The 22,362-nt window shown below is 39.8% G+C and overlaps 2 protein-coding genes across 3 annotated transcripts; one reads left to right on the top strand and one right to left on the bottom strand.

Annotated features, from left to right (window-relative positions):
- Positions 1-12,134: 12,134 nt before the first annotated feature.
- Positions 12,135-13,764, bottom strand: LOC148546650 (uncharacterized). Its single transcript, XM_088499281.1, has 4 exons — positions 13,665-13,764; positions 13,185-13,441; positions 12,754-12,985; positions 12,135-12,655 (listed from the first exon to the last, which is right to left on the bottom strand). The coding sequence occupies exons 1-4, from the start codon at positions 13,762-13,764 to the stop codon at positions 12,135-12,137; spliced, it is 1,110 nt and encodes a 369-aa protein (XP_088355407.1).
- A 1,648-nt stretch (positions 13,765-15,412) lies between these two features.
- Positions 15,413-20,040, top strand: LOC107618009 (protein decapping 5). 2 transcript variants are annotated; one of them, XM_016319920.3, is made up of 8 exons: positions 15,413-15,741; positions 16,825-16,925; positions 17,328-17,399; positions 17,474-18,487; positions 18,650-18,727; positions 19,002-19,199; positions 19,296-19,406; positions 19,487-20,040. In XM_016319920.3, the coding sequence occupies exons 1-8, from the start codon at positions 15,591-15,593 to the stop codon at positions 19,625-19,627; spliced, it is 1,866 nt and encodes a 621-aa protein (XP_016175406.1). In that variant the 5' UTR covers positions 15,413-15,590; the 3' UTR covers positions 19,628-20,040. The 2 variants fall into 2 exon arrangements, with proteins under 2 accessions (XP_016175406.1, XP_088356118.1); XM_088499992.1 differs by having other exon boundaries at positions 15,421-15,741; positions 17,480-18,487.
- The last annotated feature ends 2,322 nt before the right edge of the window (positions 20,041-22,362 follow it).

The raw sequence follows: 22,362 nt of genomic DNA, 5'->3' as shown, positions 1-22,362 counted from the left end.
CAATCCAAGCCTATAGAGATAAAGGCGGTTCCCTTGAAGATAAGCTGACCTCAACTCAAAGATAAAGATAAGATAAGATAACTAACTTATCTTATCTAAAAAAGTCACTCTACAACTACTATAAATACACTGGAGCACCTAGGTATAACTCATACTCTGATTCTACATAAAACCTGCTTTATACCCATACTAACTTAAGCATCGGAGTCTTTTGCAGGTACCCCCCCACCCTCCGGTGACGAAGGATCAGCAGTGCAGTCGATCCAACACGTCGGACGCACCTGCTCCGGCCGTCATCCACCGACCGGACACGTCGGCTCCGACCAGTGCAGAAGATCTCGTCCGAGATCGACCTCTAGTTTCAGGTAACCCTCGGAATATTGGCGCCGTTGCCGGGGACCTGGAAGTCATCCCAACACCATGGCGGACGACCATGACAACGATCACGATTCAGATCTAGAAAACAGAATACCGCACAAAAATGCGGACACCCCACTAAAAGACACCCCGGAATCCAACGGAGACAAAAATCCAGCAAATCCGGGAGCAATAGAAGCACTTCAAGATCGGTTGAAGCAACTTGAAAAAGAAACCCAACAACAACGAGAAATCAGAAAGGATCTACAAAGAGAGGTACGGCGACGTCGGGAATTGGAAGAAAAATTACAGCAATTAGAAGCCGATCTCAAATCGAAGGCCCATCGGATCACTCCTGAGGAAAGCTCACGTAAAGAACAGGATCCATTCACCAGGGAGATCGTGAAAACCAAAATCCCAAAGGACTTCAAACTCCCAGATATGACTTTATATGACGGTACCACAGATCCCAACCACCATCTCAGCAATTTCAAAAGCAGAATGTACCTTACCGACGCCTGAGACGCCGTTCGCTGCAAAGCTTTTCCAACAACTCTCACGAAGACAGCAATCCGATGGTTCGACAACTTACCTCCAAAGTCCATCTCAAACTTCGACGACCTGGCCAAAAAGTTCTTGGCCAGATTCTCCATCCAGAAAGATAAAACCAAGCACGCCCCCAGTCTACTGGGGATCAAGCAAGGAGATCGGGAGAGCCTCCGCAACTACATGGAAAGATTCAACAAAACATGCATGGACATACAAAGCTTACCAATAGAGGCCGCCATCATGGGACTCATCAATGGCCTACGAGAGGGACCATTTAGCCAATCTATATCAAAGAAGTACCCTACCTCATTAGACGAAGTACAGGAGCGAGCAGAAAAATACATCAACATGGAAGAAAACGCTCGGTTGGGAGAAACCTCAAAATCTGGGAACCCCTACCGAGATAAAGACAAGGAATCCAAAAAGAAAGAAGATCGACAGGGGGAGAAAATAAAAAAGTACCATAATTACACTCCTCTCAGGGCATCCCTGGTCGACGTGTACAAAGAAGTCTGCCATACAGAGAAAATCCCCTCGGCGCGACCACTCAAAGGCAAAAGAGGAGGGGAAAACCAGAAGGAGTATTGTGAATACCATAGAGTTCGAGGGCACTCCACCAACGAGTGCTTCGACTTAAAGAATATCATAGAAAAATTGGTGAGAGAAGGAAGAATAGATCGATTTCTGGCTACCCGAGATGATGACCAGAGAAAAAGACGAAGGGACGAGGATGACGGACGAACTGAACGATCACCTCGGACACCAGAAAGACACGTCCACATGATACACGGTGGATTTGCAGGAGGAGGGATCTCCAAATCATCTCAAAAAAGATATCTCAAAGAAGTATATCAGGTCGAGGGAAAGGAGGAAGCACCCGACATCCCTGCGATAACATTCACTAAAGAGGACGCATCCGGCATCATCTCGGGACACGATGATCCCATAGTCATTACTGTCATACTGGCAAACGCCAATCTGCATTGCACATTAGTGGACCAAGGGAGTTCTGCCGACATCTTATTCAAAACAGCCTTCGACAAACTCGGCTTAGACGAAAAGGAGCTTAGAGCATACCCGAACAGTCTGTTCGGATTAGAAGATACCCCAGTACAACCACTGGGATACATATCGCTACACACAACCTTCGGAAAAGGGAGCCAATCTCGGACCCTCAAGATAGACTACATTGTGGTCGACGTAAGTTCAGCCTACAATGATCTAATAGGTCGGACAACACTTAATCAACTCGGCGCAATAGTCTCAACTCCACATCTATGCATAAAATTCCCAACCACAGAGGGGATAGCCACAATAAAAGTAGATCAAAAGATGGCACGCCGCTGTTATAACGAAAGTCTAAACCTTAGAGGCAGGGGAAAAGAGTTTCATACAATCGAACTGGGCGGAGTCCAGCGACGAGAAGAACTCCGTCCACAACCAGAAGGCGAGATAGAGAAGATTCAAATCGGAGACACCTCGGACAAAACGACCAATATTGGCACGATCCTCAGAGGAGACTCAAAAGAATTACTGATACAATTCTTACGAGATAATGTCAATCTCTTCGCATGGAAAGCCGCGGACATGCCAGGCATAGACCCTAAGCTAATATGCCACAAGTTGGCGGTCTACCCAGGATCTCGACCGGTGCAGCAGAGACGAAGGAAACTCGGGCCAGAATGATCCAAAGCTATGGAAGAACAAGTACAAGCACTACTGGAGGCAGGATTTATAAGAGAAGTCAAGTACCCACTATGGCTAGCCAACGTCGTCTTGGTGAAAAAATCAAACGGGAAGTGGCGAATGTGCACCGATTACACCGATCTCAACAAAGCCTGCCCAAAAGATCCATACCCACTCCCAAGCATTGACACTCTGGTAGATGCTTCCTCCGAATACAAATACCTTTCGTTTATGGACGCATACTCGGGATACAACCAAATCCCCATGTATCCACCAGATCAGGAAAAGACCTCATTCTTAACACCAAAGGCAAACTACTGCCACATCGTGATGCCTTTCGGTCTCAAGAACGCAGGAGCTACTTATTAAAGGCTAATGAATAAAGTCTTCTCAGATCACATCGGAAAAATCATGGAAGTTTATGTGGACGACATGTTGATAAAGACACAAAGCGAAGATACATTATTATCCGACCTGGCTCAAGTATTTGACACCATAAGGAAGCACAACATGCGACTCAATCCCGCAAAATGCACCTTCGCAGTAGAAGCAGGCAAATTCTTAGGTTTTATGCTCACACAAAGGGGAATTGAAGCAAATCCAGACAAATGTCAAGCCATACTCAACATGAAGAGCCTAACCTGTGTCAAATAAGTACAACAACTCAATGGGAGATTGGCCGCCCTATCCCGATTCTTAGTAGGAGCTGCGAATAAAATCCCTCCCCTTCTATGCTACTTTAAGAAAGGGAAAACAGTTCAAATGGACGACAGAATGTGAGCAAGCCTTCCAAGACTTCAAGGAGTTCTTAGGACGGCCACCTATCCTATCCCGACCACGAGAAGGAGAACCGCTCATATTGTATCTCGCAGTAGGGAACCGGGCAATAGCCTCGGCACTAGTCAGAGAAGACAAAAATGGGCAACAACCTGTCTACTTCATTAGCAAGGCACTACAGGGATCCGAGCTGAACTACCAGAAAATAGAAAAATTTGCCTATACTCTTATCCTAACATCTCGACGACTCCGTCCGTACTTCCAGGCTCACACCATTAAGGTCGAACTAACCAGCCCATAAAAGGAATATTGCAGAAAACAGATCTAGCAGGCAGAATTCTACAATGGGCAGTCGAGTTGTCAGAGTTTGATCTCCAATATGAAGCTCGGACGGCAATCAAATCACAATATCTGGCCGACTTTATCACAGAATTCACAAATGCCCTAGAAACCCCCACAGAATGGAACCTTTATGTGGACGATTCTTCAAATAAAACTGGAAGCGGTGCAGGCGTAATAATAGAAAGCAACCAAGGAACCCAAGTTGAGCTCTCCCTTAAGTTCGGGTTCCCGGCCTCAAACAACCAGGCGGAATATAAAGCATTACTAGCTGGTTTGAAGCTGGCTAAAGAGGTCGGAGCTCAAAAACTCAACATTTACAGCGATTCACAAGTGGTCACATCACAAATAACAGGGAGCTACCAAGCCAAAGATCCCACCCTAAAAAAGTATTTGGATAAAATCAAGGAACAGCTCGGACAAATCGGGGAGTATAAGATCTGCCACATACCCCGCGAACAAAATGTCCGAGCTGATGCACTCTCAAAACTAGCCAGCACCAAACCAAGGGGTAACAATAGAAGCCTCATCCAAGAAATGTTGCAGAACCCGTCAATCTCGGAAGAAGAAAAAGTCCTGACTATAACAAGTCAGGACCAAGGATGGATGACCCCTATAACCAACTACCCCAAAACAGGAACGCTCCCCACAGAAGAAAAGGAGGCAAAGAGGTTAAAAAGGGAGGCACAGTACTACACCATCATAAACAACATCATGTACAAAAGAGGAATCTCAACACCTTTGCTAAAATGCGTGCCGACCTCCAACACAAGGGAAGTGCTAGAAGAAATACACGGCGGCATTTGTGGCAATCATCTCGGAGCACGAGCTCTCACCAAAAAAGTACTCCGGGCAGGATTTTATTGGCCAACTCTACAGAAAGAAGCCACAGAATTTGTAAAGACATACCCACCATGTCAGAAACATGCCAACTTTCACATCGCCCCGCCAGAAGAGCTCATCAGCGTGACCTCGCCTTGGCCGTTTGCAAAATGGGGACTCGATCTTCTCGGCCCCTTCCCACAGGGATCAGGACAAGTTAAATTCCTCATAGTATGGTAGATTACTTTACAAAGTGGATCGAGGCAGAGCCCCTAGCCAATGCCACCGCTCAAAGAAGCCAAAAATTCTTATATAGAAACATTGTCACGAGGTTCGGGGTTCCATATTCAATAACCACAGACAATGGCACTCAATTCACAGATGCAGGCTTCAGAAGACTAGTAGCCGACTTGAATATAAAGTACCAGTACACCTCCGTTGAACATCCACAAGCCAACGGACAAGCCGAAGCTGCTAACAAAGTCATACTGGCCAGATTAAAACGGAGATTACAAGATGCAAAGGGAGCCTGGGCAGAAGAGCTTCCACAGGTCCTATGGGCATATCGAACAACGCCACATTCCACCACGAAGGAATCCCCCTTCCGATTAGCATACGGAATAGAGGCGATGATTTCAGTAGAGATTGAGGAAGGATCGCCCAGAGTAGTTCACTACAATGAGGGAGCAAACTCCCAATTTCAGAGAGAAGAGCTCGACTTGCTACCCGAACTCCAGGAAAGAGCTCGGATCAGGAAAGAAGCTCTAAAGCGCCGAATGGCTTCCAGATATAATCAAAAGGTAGTGCCGAGAAGTTTTGCAGAGAATGATCTCATCCTAATCCGAAATGATATCGGAACAACTCGACCAGGAGAAGGAAAGCTGGCAGCAAACTGGAAAGGACCCTACCGAGTTGTAGAAGTACTTGGAAAGGGCTACTACAGACTGTCTGAACTCGATGGACGAGAGCTTCCCAGGTCGTGGCACGCTTGCAACCTAAGAAGGTACTACAGTTAAGAAGAGATAAAAGATCTCATCATTGCATGCACTCTTTTTCCTGAAAAGGTTTTTTAATGAGGCACCAAGTTGAGACTCAGACAATCCCATATGTATCTATTTGCACTTTTCCTTTAAATAAAATATATTTTAGATATTCTACAAAGATTTTAAGACGCATTAATCTGAAGCATTCATCGTCCGATTATAAAGCAACAGATCGGCAGAGAGTGAAAAAGAATTTCACTGCACGATCACGATAAAGACAACCGTCCGATAAAGGTGAAAACGCGATTCACCCAAAGGACGATCTAGAGATGACAACCACTTTCTACAAATCGACAAAGATGAACACAGAATAATGTAAGAAGTTATCGAAAGTGATCTAAAAAAGAACCTGACGAGGTCTTACGGATCGCTAAAATAATAACTTAAAGACTGGTCGAACATTAAGAAGTCGAACCAAGTCAAACCAAGTTATAAGTAAACCCTGGAAAGAGGTCTGGCCAACCCTATTAAAGAGGATTACTTTAACTTAGAAGGGCCCGACATAACAAAGTCAGCCCAAAACGAAAAGTTATTAAAGTAGTCCCTGAAAGAGATCTGACAAAGATCCAAGAAAGAGGACTACAAAAAATAACTTAAGGGAGACCGGTATAACCAAGTCGGACTCCTACTACCAAAAAGTTATCAAAGTAGTCCCTGAAAGAGATCTGACAAAGATCCAAGAAAGAGGACTACAAAAAATAACTTAAGGGAGACCGACATAACCAAGTCGGACTCCTACTACCAAAAAGTTATCAAAGTAGTCCCTGAAAGAGATCTGACAAAGATCCAAGAAAGAGGACTACAAAAAATAACTTAAGGGAGACCGACATAACCAAGTCGGACTCCTACTACCAAAAAATTATCAAAGTAGTCCCTGAAAGAGATCTGACAAAGATCCAAAAAAGAGGACTACAAAAAATAACTCAAGGGAGACCGACATAACCAAGTCGGACTCCTACTACCAAAAAGTTATCAAAGTAGTCCCTAAAAGAGATCTGACAAAGATCCAAAAAAGAGGACTACAAAAAATAACTTAAGGGAGACCGACATAACCAAGTCGGACTCCTACTACCAAAAAGTTATCAAAGTAGTCCCTGAAAGAGATCTGACAAAGATCCAAGAAAGAGGATTACAAAAATAACTTAAAAAGAGATCGACCTGATGAAGTCAATCTCCTACAAACAAGTTATAAAAGTAATCTCAGAAAGAGAGGATTACAATAATAACTTAGAAAGGGACCAACGCAAAGGAATCGGTCACAAATACAGAAAACCGAGAAACAAGTTGGACCCCACAAATCGTAACCTCAAAGGATTCAAGCTACAAACAACAAAATAACCCAAGGAGGTCGAGCCGCAAGATATTACACATCAGCAGAAAACAGAAAAATGTCAAATCAAAAGGCATTATATAAAATCTACAAAAGTTGCAAAAGCCTCGAAGGCCAGCAAAATCTAAGGATGGCGAGCTACCTTTTTTGTTTTTCAAAATAAAAGTTGCTAGAAAAGCAACTAGGAAAGCGTCAGTAAATAAATAAAAAAGTTTTAAAAAGCCCACAAGCCGGGCCAACTACACAAATTCTCAGGAAAGAGATCAGCAAGCATCAGGAGCCTTCTTGGCAGCATCAGGACAAGGAGAAGGAGGACGAGTCTGAATCGGTACAGCGTCTACAGTTCCATCCTCCCGGTTCAGAATCTAGTAATCCGAATCAGGTGCAACCGGAGGAGCAGAAGAGGTCGGCACTTTGGTAGAGGACACAGGGGGAAGAACAACCTCATCATCATCACCCTCATCATCAGGGACAATCTTGCCATCCCTGACAATATTATCCAGGCTAAAAAGGGTGAGATCGGCCTCGGGAGCAATGACTCGAACTTGCTCCTTTAAGTTCTCGTAAGCAGCAGTCACGCTGCCAACGAGATGACCTTGAAGCTCAGAATAATCTTCCCGGGCATGGTCGAGCTCCCCCCTCAGGCGCATCACCTCTCGATAAGATGTAACATAACTATCCTTATGCATCAGGACTGCGTCCTCAGCCAACCTCAAAGAAGCCGCCAGTGATTGAGAACTCGCCTCCTCGTTCTTCAAGTCCTTCTCCAGCTTGGCTACCTTTATCTCAAGTTCCTCCTTCAACTCCTTCATCCAATCAAACTCTTGTTTCACCTCCTCCATAAACGCTTTAGTGGCGTGGAGAGGGAGATTCTGAGTAGTCTGATGAATGGCAGCCGCCATATATGCCATCTTCACATGATTTCGGGCCATAAATTCCAAGTGATGGAGGATGGACACATCATCCATGAAAGGGGGCCGTAGGGACCGATTTGCTGATCCACAAATTCAATGGCATTAAAATCAGGAGCATCGAGGTCAAAGGGCTCAGCAGTCTTTTGTTTTTTATTGGGAGGAGCAACAGAGGGAGCAGCAGGAGTGGGGTGAAGATCCACCAAACGGACTCGGGGTGTAGGGATCACCTTCTTCACCCCGGGAGAACTCGGCACTGATGGCTTCTCGCGCACTTGGGAGGACCCCTCCCCAGCTGCTTTGGCTGCAACATTTCTGGCAGCAGTCGCCCTCTGTGCCCTTTTAAAAGCTTTCATGGATTCACTGTTCTTCATTGCCTCTGCAAATAAAACAGAAAATTCAGCCACAAGTCGGACAAGTCGGAAAGACAGCTACAAGCAACATAAACAATATAATAAAAAACACAAAGATACCCAGTTCAGGTTGAAGAAGAGAAGGATTGGTTAGAAATTTCTTTGTGTCAAGATGGGGAGGTTGACCCCAGCGTTCTTTCAAGATAGTCACAAAAGCTCGCTCAGCCTCATCCAACATTTCCCATGAATACCTAGAGACCCTCACGTCTTTTTGCCATTCCAAGGGAAAAGCAGGCTCGTCATTCTCATCCAGAAAAAAAGGCCGAGCTCCTTCAACAGCTCGGACCTTGAAAAAGTAGTTTTTAAAATCACGGAACGACTCGTCAAACATGGAAAAAACTTTCTTTCCCTGGGTAGAACAAAAGGAGACCCAAGCTGACTTCTTTTTCACCACACCGGGCTTAGTCAAGACGAACAGATAGAAGAAGAGAGATTGGGAAGCAGGAACACCAAAACCATTGCACAACAATTGGAAAATTTTAATAAAACCCTAGGAATTGGGGTGAAGTTGAGAAGGGGCAACATTACAAGACCATAACAGGTCGGTTTCAAATTGGGTAAAAGGAAGGGTGATACCCAGGTGACCAAAGAAAAAATCATAAGCATAAAAGAAAGGGCGACCATCAACAACCCGAGTCGAAAAGCAGACTCTCTCGTCAGAAGAGGGAGGGACAAGTTCATAGTTCTTCTCATCACCAGAATTACTACAGACACTATGAAACTGCCTAAGCTGAGCGCAAAATTCAGAATCAACCAGTGAGACACACATGAGAACCATGGAGTCCACCCATTCGGCCATACCCGCGGAAACCCGGGAAGGCATCTCTACAACGTTATTTCGGGAAGACATGAGGTCAACTAAACCCTACAAAAAGAAAAGAAGAATGGATTACTTAAAAACATCCCAGACAGGGAGCAAAACATCTCGACGGGCGGATAAACAAAAAAGGGAAAACCCCAAGACTCAAGACAAAAAGTCTTGGGGCATCCATTGGAGGTAGTAAACAAGTAAGGTCTTTAAGTTATTTCTACAGCCTACATCCCGGCACTCATCAAAATAAAAGCCAAGAGAAAATGAGGGCAATTAATAACCAATTAATGAAGGCATTAAACCCTCTCACGTTCCCAAGAACAAAGCGCTGATATAAAAGCGCGCGCTTTTAGAGGAAAACATTCTACATTCAAAAGCTCTACGTAGAAAGGAATCGACAAAAGTGCTCGAGTTCGGCTTCGCTGTAAGAAGTTCGAAGTCAAAAAACTCGACTTCAAAGCAGAAGACCGAGCTCAAGCAGGGGCACTGTTCATACCCTGGGTCGAGCTATCCGACCCGGGATGTTTTAACGACATGATGACCAACCTCTTTAGGTCCGCCTACCCGATCTCTTCTTAAAGAGATCGGTCAAAACAACAGAAAAGCCCAGTAAAGGGCCCAAATATAGGAACACGACCCACGTCCAAAGGCAATCCAAGCCTATAGAGATAAAGGCGGTTCCCTTGAAGATAAGCTGACCTCAACTCAAAGATAAAGATAAGATAAGATAACTAACTTATCTTATCTAAAAAGGTCACTCTACAACTACTATAAATACACTGGAGCACCCAGGTATAACTCATACTCTGATTCTACATAAAATCTGCTTTATACCCATGCTAACTTAAGCATCGGAGTCTTTTGCAGGTACCCCCCACCCTCCGGTGACAAAGGATCAGTAGTGTAGTCGATCCAACACGTCGGACGCACCCGCTCCAGCCGTCATCCACCGACCGGACACGTCGGCTCCGACCAGTGCAGAAGATCTCGTCCGAGATCGACCTCCAGTTTCAGGTAACCTTCGGAACACCTACCATATCTAACGCTAGTTTCTAGGGAACCCCGCAGTTTTCTGCTTGCAAACAGGTAACATTATCTTACATTTATCCCGTATCTTCATATTTAGAATCCAATTGTGTTAATAAAATAAGTCATATTTGGTGGCGTAACTGGGAGCGTGGAGACCAATGCTATAGATATCTTACGCTTGCTCACTTTAGGAAGGCCTTGGATGATCTTTAGGTAGGCCATGTGTGTTTTCATTAAAGTAGTATTTGTTTCAGGTTTAGTGATATTGTTATTTGGATTGTAATCGTTTGTTTGCTTTATTTTTCCCAGTTTGTGTGGGTTGCGTATGTTGTTGATCGCGTTGATCCGAACATAATTGCTATAGACATCTAAATGCACTCGGTTGTGTGGAGTGCTATGGTGCCGTTGGTGTCTTTTGAATGTATTGAATGGATGCAACCGATAGGTTTAGACGACAGTTCAGCTTCGTTCAGAGAGTTCCTCATCAGGAATGAAATCTAGACAAGGCACACGGAGAAGTCTTGACTGGTCCTAAGAATCTTAACTGGGCCACAACCACGACTCATCCATTTTGGGTGATGCAGTGGACAAACAGGTATAATCACGTTCTCACCGAGCTTCCCATGGCTCCACAACATCCCTTAGATATTTACATGTACTGGTACCTTTCAAAATATGGCAATCACTTGAACTTGTCGGATCTTGTGGTTCAAGAGGATGTTCAGGGTAATCAGGTTATGGATGATGATAATCAAAAGCATGAGCCACAATCACCGCCACCTCCACCTCCACCTCCACAAGGACAACCTCAGTCCTCAAGCCAATATGTACCTCAAACACAGTTTACCCCATCGTTTCCAATACATCAGCAGTATTGGGGTATGCCACATTTTGACTCAGGAGATGGAGCTTCTTTTAGCCAGTTGCTTGGGTTCATGGCTTCAGATGCCGGCCAAGCACAATATAGCCATCAGCCTGATTTTATGGCGAGTAGGTATTCCTTGGACGCGAGGCATCCATGTCGCACTTCCTCCGGTGCTTCTGAAGGGTTAGCATCTGGTGATTCTAGTAGGAGTGACGGTGGTCGAGGAATTTTTAATAGTCAAAACCCTCACCTTGTTTCCATGACTCTGATTGAAGAAAATGCTAAGACGCTTGAGCATGAGACTGATGAGTATCTAGTGGATGAACCAGATGACGAGGACGAGGAGGAGGATGAAGCTGAGGACATAGGCGAGAATGAAGAATCCTGTAATGATGCAGGTCCTATTATTGCTTTACTTGTTTGGTCAATTGATTATATTATATACCTGCATGGTTAGTTGATGTTGTTATATTCATATATGATATCTCTATTAGTTGGATTATATCATATACTTGTTTCATCAATTGTTGTCATTATATTCTTGTTAGGATAGTCTGATTAATTAAAGTGTATACAGGTGAGGCGTGTACACCAGATGAGACAAGCAAAGGCTACAATCTCAGGGTTGATCCGCTGCGTCGTAGCGCTAGTCGATACACTCCGTCTGTGTTCAATAAGATCGCCAAGAAATGCAAGAATCTTGTGAAAGGTGTAAAGTGGGCAATGAAAAAGTAGTTATGGTGTAGTTAGTTTTTTCTATGTATCAGTTAACTTTCCTAAGTACCAATTAACTATTCTATGTTCGAATATTGTAAAATGTATGGACAGAATCTAAAGTCGAATATTTCATAGAGTAGAATGATATAAGTTACAATGTTTCAAATATCATAAAATATAATTTTACTTAGCATTATTGTCGGCACTTGCACCACCTGCCTGACGGCATCTACTACGACTGTGTCCTTCAGCCCCACATTGCCTACATCGCCTAGGACAACGTAACATTCGCATGTCCATCTCGTTCAAGAAGCGTGTCATCCTGGGACAACCTTTGGTAACGCGTCTCAGGTACGGATTCGATACGAATCAAGGCCTGTTGTAAGCAGGCCATGTAGTAGGATTCCCGAGTGGCCTAAACCTAGCTTGATAAACCCGTCGAACTTGGTCCATCTTATAAACATCATGCACATACACTTGCCAATCTAGTCATTGATTTGCACAACATGCAAACACATGTCAACAAGGAATCCGGTCCACCTGGATCTCACCACAGTCACATTGTTGACGACAGAATCGACGACATGCTCTAGTCTACTTGGCATCTCACGCACTTCAAAGACCTCATTCTGCCTGTCGAAGCAATTAACCTGGATGTTTCCTGCTGCAAGTTGATTTGCATGCAATTTTGAGGTCACAAGCTCAGAAAAAACATGGCCAGCATTAATCCGAGCCTCCGCCTCAGCTCTTTTCCGGATGAACAACTCATTAAGCCTGTAGAATGTTGCTTTGACAAGTGCAGTGATGGGGAGATTGCGTGCATTCTTCAAGACTGAGTTAATGCATTCCACTAGGTTTGTCGTCATGTGACCCAATTTGTAACCACCATCGAATGCCAATGTATACTGTTCGCGGGAAATACGGTTTAACCAGTTAGTGTAAGCCTCGCCCTGTTCTCGTAAACGCTGGTAACACACTTCATACTCGCGAACCTTCCTCGAATATCCTGCACAATATCAAATAACAAACAGAGAAAAAGAAGGATGACAAACACTTATTAATGGTAACTCTGTTAATAACGAACTTTGAATTACTTAACGTTACCTATATTTATGACAAGTTTTTGCAGGTACGGTTCCTTGAATTTCCTCAGAAAGTTCGACTCTATATGTCTGATGCAAAATATGTGGAACGCTCTAGGAGGTGACCAAGCTCCGTTACTGCGTGCCACAGCTGCATTGATGGATTCGTATCGGTCCGATATCAGTCCCACACCATCCCGAGTCACAACATGTTGTCGCAGGTTACTAAGAAAAAAGTGCCACACTTCAGAAGTCTATCCGTCCACAATAGCAAATGCAATTGGGACGATATTGTTGTTACCATCCTATGAAACGGCCACTAACAGGCAACTCTTATACTTTTCGTACAAGTGAGTCTCATCTACCTGGACAACTGGTTTACAATGTCTGAATGTTCTAATGCAGGGGATAATAACTCCAGAAGACTCGATGCAATACTCGGATATCACTTACCAAGTCATCGCCTTGATATGCAGGCATAGTCTCAAAATGGACGACAGCTGATGGCTCCTTATGACACATGGCCTCAAACCATATGGGCAACGCTTCGTACGATGCTTCCCAACCTCCAAATATTTTTTCTACTGACTTTTGCTTAACCAACCAAGCTTTTCGATAACTGATGGTGTAGTTGAACTTCGATTGCACTTGTGCAATAACTGATTTTACCTTTAACGAGGGGTCACCCTCAACCAATGGCTTTATGACTTCTGAAATTGTATTCGAATCTAGCTTCGAATGATCCTAAGAAATGGTGGCTCTGGTACAAGTGTGACTGTCGTTATACCTCCTTATAACCCAACAGTACTTTCTGTTGATCATGCTAACCCTGATAAGCCAATCACACCCTGATCCATACTGTGTACACTTGGCATAAAATGTCAACGGCTCCGACTCATACACCAGTAGTCTACACTTCTTCGGAGGGTATACTCTTTCGTCGCCTTAATAACAGCTTCCCTAGAACTAAATTCCATCCCACAGCGAATTCAATATCTGCGACAATAGGAATTTCTGCCACGACGGCAGCCATACGATAAATATTTAATACACGATTATTTAATAACCGAAATTAAAAGTAAATCAATACTCACTACATTAATAATGATATAAATAAACTTTACATTAGGTTATTATCTCAATCTTAACAAAATAAAAACATAAAAATAAATACAAATTAACTAAATAACTAAAAATAAATACTAATTAACTAAATAACTTAATAAATACTAAAATAAATACTAATTAACTAAATAACTAAATAAATACTGATTTCTAAATACTAATTAACTAAAAATATTATTATCTTAAACTTGACTAAATAAACACTTTTACAAATGTCAATTGAGTATATTTTTACATGTCACTTAACTATTTGGTCCATCGATCAATATCAACTATTACAAAATTCTAATCCTTCTTATAAATATAGGCAATTATGTACTTGCACTCATATATTCCGGAAACTCCGAAGCATGCATGGCTTCCAAATCCAAAACTCGCATGAAAGATGGCTCCTCAAACGGCACTTCGTTTGCGAGTGCATTTGCCACGTCTGTCACATTTGGAGCCACATTGTCGTCACCTTGATCTTTATCTCTTTTTGGACAACAACTTCGTAATTGTTTTCGAACTCTTCCTCACTGTCACTATTGTAATCTTCCCGTATAATATTTCGGTTGGCCTCAGATTGTTCGAATTCAATGTACAACCGATGAACGAGATTTGAGCACGACTTTCAATATACATTGAAAACATCTCTTGCATACTCGCTTCGTCCGTTATATATTTGGTTTGAAATTGAACGAATCCACCAAATACTGGTATGGGATATCTGTATAAAATACATGATATTTTTCTTGACATCTCCGAATCTATCTTCTCATAAATCACACATTTGAACTCTTCAAATGAGATTGTGAAGGGAATAATAACATCTAACGGATCTTCACAAATAAATTTTACTCCTTCAAATGTTTGCAAAAAAATCTGACCAAAATAATACACTTTCAAAAGGACCCTATCATCCATTTCTCTCACTCACTTAAACAGAAACAGAAACTTCACTATCAATTTTTTTTTTCTTCATACCCAACAAGAGAGATACAGGAGCATAAGAAAGAAGAAGAGCAAGCCGAGGAAGATGAAGATTGGATCTGATAAGCTGTTTACACGTTACACACCTTCATATATATATATATATATATATATATATATATATATATATCGGACCCAGCGATTAGTTTAAGCTCATTCAAAAATAATATATAATAATCAACTCGGGCCGTTCGATTTAATTTTCAGAAAATAAAAAAAATTACTACATATACAAAACAGACGGTCCGATTAGCTTCCATTAAAATTCAAATATTTCCTTCATGAAAAACGGACTCTCTAATTTGTTTATAAAATTTTTCACCCAAAAAAATCGGACCAATTTTTTCACACCAAAATGCAGCAAAAATTGTCCCACATATTTATCTAGCACCTCCAAAATTCATAACGAAGCACAATACATACACAACTTCCATAACCAAAAAATTCAACCAAAAATCGCCGTTAAGTACAATAAATTTATCCTAAATGTCAAACAAAAGAAAATCGTATTTCAAAAAATTAAAATTCGATTAGTTTTTTTGGAAAATAAAGTTTTTTTTTTAATTTATAATAAAAAAAAATCTTTTTTTTTATTGTTAATTTCTTTTTTGTTAATGCTTTCTCACTTCCTATCCCCTACAGACACACTCTCTCTCTCTCACTGACCCAGCAAAAACCGATCGAACCCTAAATTCGTTCTCCCGTCACAAAAATCAGCGGAACGCAGTGCATGGTTTTTGTTCTCCCTCGCAAGCTAAGGCTATGGCTTCCGATACTGCCTCTTCTCGCTCGAGTTCCGCCGCGGATTCCTACATTGGTTGCTTGATCAGCTTGACCTCCAAGAGCGAGATCAGATACGAAGGTGTTCTCTACAATATCAACACCGATGAGTCCAGTATTGGCCTCCGAAACGGTACTTTTTCTCAAAACCCTTTCGATTTTCAGCTTAATTTGGTGTTATGTGTGTCTTAGATCTTTGAAATGATGGTAAAAAGAAACTTCGTGTTTTATCTGTTTTGAGTGAAATTCGTGTGAATTTCCTTTTTTTTGGGTGTTCCAATGAAGAGTTGATTTTTTTATTGCAAGGTTTTATCATGTGGATTGACCTTGAGTTTGAATCTGAGCTTCGTATGGTGTTATATGGTTCTTGTCATTGTGTTTTTAGTTGGTTTGAAAGCTTTGTGGTGACTTGTCTATGTTTTAGTTTTATGAATTATTGTGCTTCTCTTGCTGTTTCGTGCAATTTTGATGTGTAAGTGTTTATAGTGTAATTGTATGTTTGATCATTGATTATATTATGGCTACTAACGATAAAAGGGTTAGTGATGCTGCTTTGTAAATGATTATCTGTTCTGAAGGGAAGAAATTGCTCTGTACTTCTGATTGTTTAGGGTTCTTTTCTATAAAAGGTGTAAGCACTAACTAATTTTCAAAAGGTTTCCACTTTCTGTTACCATTGAGGTTTCATTTTTCTATTTATACAATAAAATTGAAATGTTTTTACCACATCTCAGATTGTTTTCAGTGGTTTGAAGGCTTTTTGATAATCTATCTGGCTTTTTGGTTTTCTAAGTTGTGTTGCTTTCTTTATGACTTACGATTTTCATTCTCACTGGACGATGCTTTGGCTTTTGGACATTTGGTTTGTGTTTTTGTTTGGTGCCCCACTTAATATTATGATTGTGAGTTGTGAGTCTTTAGTTATGTGTTGGTCATGGTAAAAGCCTCTAAAATTCCCATCATATGGTCGGGGAAGCAGTAGGCATTAATTTGTTTTGCTGATTATAACATGTATTTGGCTCATGAAGAACATGAAGAGCGTGTTAGTTGATGTCATGAACTTGTGAATGCATAAAATTGGATGTCATTTTCAATGTTGAAGTCTATTATTTCTGTTTACGTAATTAAACAATGACAAAGGTTTCTTCATAGGTGTCTTACCGTCAAAAGCGGCTTTGATGTACTGATTCTTTAGTCTTTGGGTTTTGTGGTGCAGTGCGATCTTTTGGAACTGAAGGAAGGAAAAAAGATGGTCCACAGATTCCTCCAAGTGACAAGGTGTACGAGTATATACTATTCCGTGGGACTGACATCAAGGTATCATATACAGATCAAATACTATTACCTTACTGAATAGCTGATGTGGTGTTGTCTATTGTGTTAATTTTCTTTTGAAAGAACTGCATGTTATTATGTGATATTTTTATCTCTAGGACTAATTAATACTACAAGAATTGGAATAATGGGTAATTGATGCAAATATTCTAGCATTTATCTTCATCCCCAATTTTATGTAGAGGTTTATTTCTAGTAATTGTCAGCAAATCACATCTTGTATACATTGAAGTAGGGAGGAAGCCCATCCGGATTTTCTTATGTCATTTTATTGAATATTCCGATGTTGTTATTACACAACATCTGCTTTATGTTACTGCATGTGGACTCTGAATGATTTATTTAAACCAGATTGGCTGAAACATCCTATAATACTTTTTGCAGGATTTACAGGTTAAATCTTCTCCACCTGTCCAGCCTACTCCACCAATAAATGCTGATCCAGCTATTATTCAGGTTGATAAGCAACTTTTTGAATACGCAACGCATCGATTTAAAATCACATACTAACATGTGAAATTGCCTTGTAGTCTCAGTATCCTCGCCCAGTCACCACCACATCTACAAATATACCTCCAGTAACTGGATCTTTGACAGATTTTAGTTCTCAAAACACACAGCTAGGACTCCATGGATCAAATTATCAAGGACCATTACCTTTATATCAACCTGGAGGGAACATAGGATCATGGGGAGCTTCTCCAAATGCCCCAAATGCAAATGGTGGTGGACTAGCTATGCCACCAATGTATTGGCAGGGATATTATGGTGCTCCAAATGGGCTTCCTCAGTTACAACAGCAATCTTTGCTTCGACCACCACCTGGGTTATCAATGCCTTCATCTATGCAGCAGCCAATGCAGTTTCCTAATTATAGCCCTTCTTTGCCAGCTGCACCTTCAAATTTGCCAGAACTCCCATCAGCTTTGCTCCCATTGAGTACTAGTTCTGCCAATGTAACAGCTACTTCTATACCTCCATCTAATCTCCCATCAACTTTGCACCCACTGAGTGCTAGTTCTGCTAGTGTGACAGCCACTTCTGTATTTCCATCTAATATGCCATCAACTTTGCCTCCAGCTCCTTCTACTGCTCTAGCACCTGAATCTTTGCCAGTATCAGTTCCAAACAAGATTGCTGCTGTTTCGCTTCCAGCAGCCCCAGTCACCACTAACCGACCATCGTTGACTCCTTTTACCAATGGAGCTCCCGATATAGGTGCTGTAGTACCACCAGTCAACAAACCTAATGCAATTTCTGGTTCAAGCTTGCCATATCAAAGTGCATCCCCATTAGCTCCTGCACTTGTTGGATCATCAAATTCTATACATATGGATGCACCAGCCCCTCCTTTGGTAACACCAGGTCAATTGTTGCAATCTGGACCAACTGTAGTATCTTCATCTCAGCCTTCACAAACTCATAAGGATGTTGAGGTGGTTCCTGCATTATCAACATTACCTCCAGAGCCATCTGTTCCAGTTTCTGCTGAAGCTCAGCCACCAATACTGCCACTGCCAGTAACATCGCGGCCTAATCAGAGGGTACACCTCTTGCTCTCTCTTTAATTAATAAATGGATATCACATGTCAATTGGGCTTAATAGTGGCAATTATAAAATAATTGAGCACATTAAGCTATTCCTTTTCATACTTTGGTTTTTTGTCGGAGAAAATTCTCTTGACATTTGGTCATGCTTTCTTCAGCCTGGGGGAGCTCCTATGCATACTCAACATGGCTACGGATACAGGGGACGTGGAAGTGGAAGAGGAAGAGGGACTGGGGTAATGCTCTCTTCAACACTTCTAAGTTTTATCAACTTGTTAGAAGATTTTGCAATTTTCAAGTTAATTTCATGTGTGTTTCAGGCAATAGGGTAGTTAACCTTTTGGTTTAAGAATTTACACTCTTCTTGTGTCGGAGTTTTTTTTATCAGATGTTAAGCAATTTGAGTAACTCTGCCTGTTGTTGTTTTCTCACTAACTTGATGCTTTTACATTGATAACTTAGTGTAACAATCCATTTTAGGTATTGTAATCTTGGATTAATTTTTTACAGGGTTCACGCCCAGTTGCAAAATTCACTGAAGACTTTGATTTCATGGCAATGAATGAAAAGTTCAAAAAGGATGAAGTATGGGGTCATCTAGGTAAAAGCAATAAGTCCCATTCAAAAGATAGAGATGGCGAGGACGCAAGTGATGAAGATGACAGTCAATATGAAGACAACGGTGATACATCAAAAACGGACGCCAAGGTAGTTCTCTTACGATTGTGTGTGTAGCTCATTGCTGTCAATTATGTCGAGAACTTAATTTTGTTGTCTTATGACTGTTTTTAATTGTTTCCACAGCCTGTTTATAACAAGGATGATTTCTTCGACACGCTTTCTTGTAATGCACTTGATCATGATTCACAAAATGGAAGGGTTAGATATTCTGAACAAATCAAGATTGATACTGAGGTAATGTGTATCTTGTCTTGACCTCATATCCATGGACAATGTTCAAATTGTTCAAATTGTTCTACTACTTTGTGTTGCAGACTTTTGGTGATTTTTCAAGGCACCGTGGTGGCTGGGGAGGCCGTGGTGGACGCTCTCGAGGTGGTGGTTATTATGGAAGGGGTTACGGTTATGGCTATGCAGGAAGAGGAAGGGGCCGCGGCATGTCTAGTCGTCCTTAGGTGGCAGCAACAGCCAGCGGTTCATTAAGTTGTGGTGGCGATGTGGATCATACTCCAAGCCAAGCCACCCACTGAAGCAGTGTTTCTTGAGGCTATGCTTCATGTATTTCCGCTCTTCCTATTTTGGCACAGAATAAGTAGGATAGTCATTTCTTGTCATCTCGCTTTCTCCTTACCATCTCTTTACTCAAAGGAATCTGTCTTGGTGAAAAGGTGTCTACTCATTTTGTTTTTAGTTCATGATCAGGAAGAAACAGAAGTTTAGATTTTAGACTAGTGTCTCGTGGTGTATTGTTTATGCATGTAAGGAAGAGCAAGTTTTCGATTTCAGGGATGTCTTATGTTGTATTGTTATTTGTTTGCATTGTAAATGCAAGTTTCAGTTTTTGTTATGCAAGTAGCAGATTCTAACATGGGGTGTGTGATATTTGCTGACCATTATGATTAAAATGTAGTACACAGTTATGGGAAACACTTGTACGGTCATTGCAAGTGGATTTGTGTTTTGGAAGCAGCATCCGCACATAGGTTGAAAAAAATACAGCACATTCCATTCTACATTTTGATGTGAACCCTTTTAATTAAGCACAAATTCAGTGAAAAAAAAAAAAAAAAACTATCGAATCACTCAATCTGAACGCATGCCCCTTTCTTGTGTTTTATGGATTTCTTGTGTTTTTAGAAACCTGTTAGATGTAAGGACAATGAGGACAAAAATCCCACCTATTATCACGTCAAATGTCCTTGACATTTATGTATATAACTATATATCTTATAGGAAAAATTTTAAGTATACCGGAACACCCCTCTAATTGTTTTAACCATTGATTTCAATTAATATATAATATATATATTTTTTATAATTTAGATCAACAGTTAAAACAATTGGATCACCGGTGTTTTCGCTATACTTAAAACTCTTCCTATTTTATAAACCACTTGAAGCTTAAAGAAAACCAAATAGTTCGAAATATTTATAGGAAACAGAAAATACATTTGAACCTTGAAAAATATATTTTAATTACTAAAGCAGTGTATAATAGTGGTATTTTTCTAAAGTACGGCCACCGATCTAGATATTTATTATTTCTGGATCTGGTCTATAATGTAGATTTACGGATGTGGATGTTATCTTCTAATTGCTGGATTTGTATTGATTGTAAGGGAAACTTCTCTGTATTCCTCGAGTTTGGTATCTTGCTTAGTTGTTGTTGTTGGTTGTCGGACAAATTTATTGGATGATATTAGAGGGAGAATTTAATACTTGAAAATATAAAGATATCAAATCCATTAAATATATTTAAAAAGAAGAATGATTTAGAAAAAATAAAAATAAGAAAAGGATACAAGAGATCATCACTAGAATCAAGTCATTTAATGTACTAGTCCCATGTCAATTTTTTTAGCATGCATAATTGCTCGCAAAAATGTTTTACATACTAAAATTAAATTCTTAAAAGAATTTACAATAGCTTTTTTTTTTCTTTATGTGAATCCCTTAAGACTAAATTTTACAAAGTAATTATTTTTCAAACCTACAAGTAGGGACAGATCTAGAAATTTTAATATGAAGGGACCGAATTTTAGATTTTTTTTTTCATTCTATAAAAATAATTAGCATATAGTTATTAGAGTTAATTTTTAAAAAGATTTATCAATATATATATATATATATATATATATATATATATATATAATTATAAATTCTTTTTCACAATTTTATTTTTAATATGATAGTTACATAAAAAAATACAACAATATCAATAGTACATTATAAAATTATAAAATACCAATAATTTATAGCATATTTAGTTAAAAATTATCACATATCTTATTAATTAAATTAATTCTTTCAAAAATTTTTAAAAAATTGAAAATAAATTATAAATTATTAATTATTTAAAAAATACAGTACCTTTATAGAATACAAGATATAAGATATCTTTATAAAAAATTTTCTTTTAACAACGTAAATTTAGGAAAAAAAAAGAGTATTTTTTATAAAAAAAAGAATATCTAAAGTACCTAATGTGTTACCAAAATATAATTACGTAAGTCATTATTAATATAATAATATAAATATTAAATATGTTAATATAAAAAAAACAAATGATCTTTTTAAAATAAATATAGAGATTATTATATAAAAACTAATTTAAAAAGTACAAAGATTTTAGGATATAATATTAAATTAGTTAAATAAAAAATATTAGTGAATTAAACAATTAAGATATAAATTTATCACATAATAAAAAATAATATATATAAAATTATTAAATTACATAATATTTTTTATTTTTTTAAACACATATCTCATATATAAAGTATAATTTCTTAAAATTTTGGGGGTCACCCCTCTAGGTCAGTCTCTGCTTACAAGAATTCAATCAATTAGAAAACTATTCTTTAAACAACAAAAAAATCATACAATCAACATCTACAATAAAAATATAGGAAATAAATTTAAATTAACATTTAAACAACTAAATCCAATCATACAGCCATCAAGTACAATCAAGATGTGGGAAAAGTAAATTACTCTTACCATTATCTTTTTTATTTGAGTTTTTCACATTTTTATTCTAATTGTTGATTATAGAATTATTTTAAGTTGTTTAAAAAGTTCTTAGTCCTCCCAACGTTTAACAAGTGAGGAGTAAAGAGTAAAGACCAACGGCAAAAAACGGCAACAGCAAAAATAAAACTAAAGATTCTTACCTTTTTCCCTTTTTTTC

This window comes from Arachis ipaensis, chromosome B9 (assembly GCF_059453495.1).
Source record: "Arachis ipaensis isolate K30076 ecotype BB chromosome B9, ASM5945349v1, whole genome shotgun sequence".
Lineage (NCBI taxonomy): Eukaryota > Viridiplantae > Streptophyta > Magnoliopsida > Fabales > Fabaceae > Arachis > Arachis ipaensis.
Note: the sequence above shows the minus strand (reverse complement) of the source record. Positions and strands in the feature narration are given on the sequence as shown.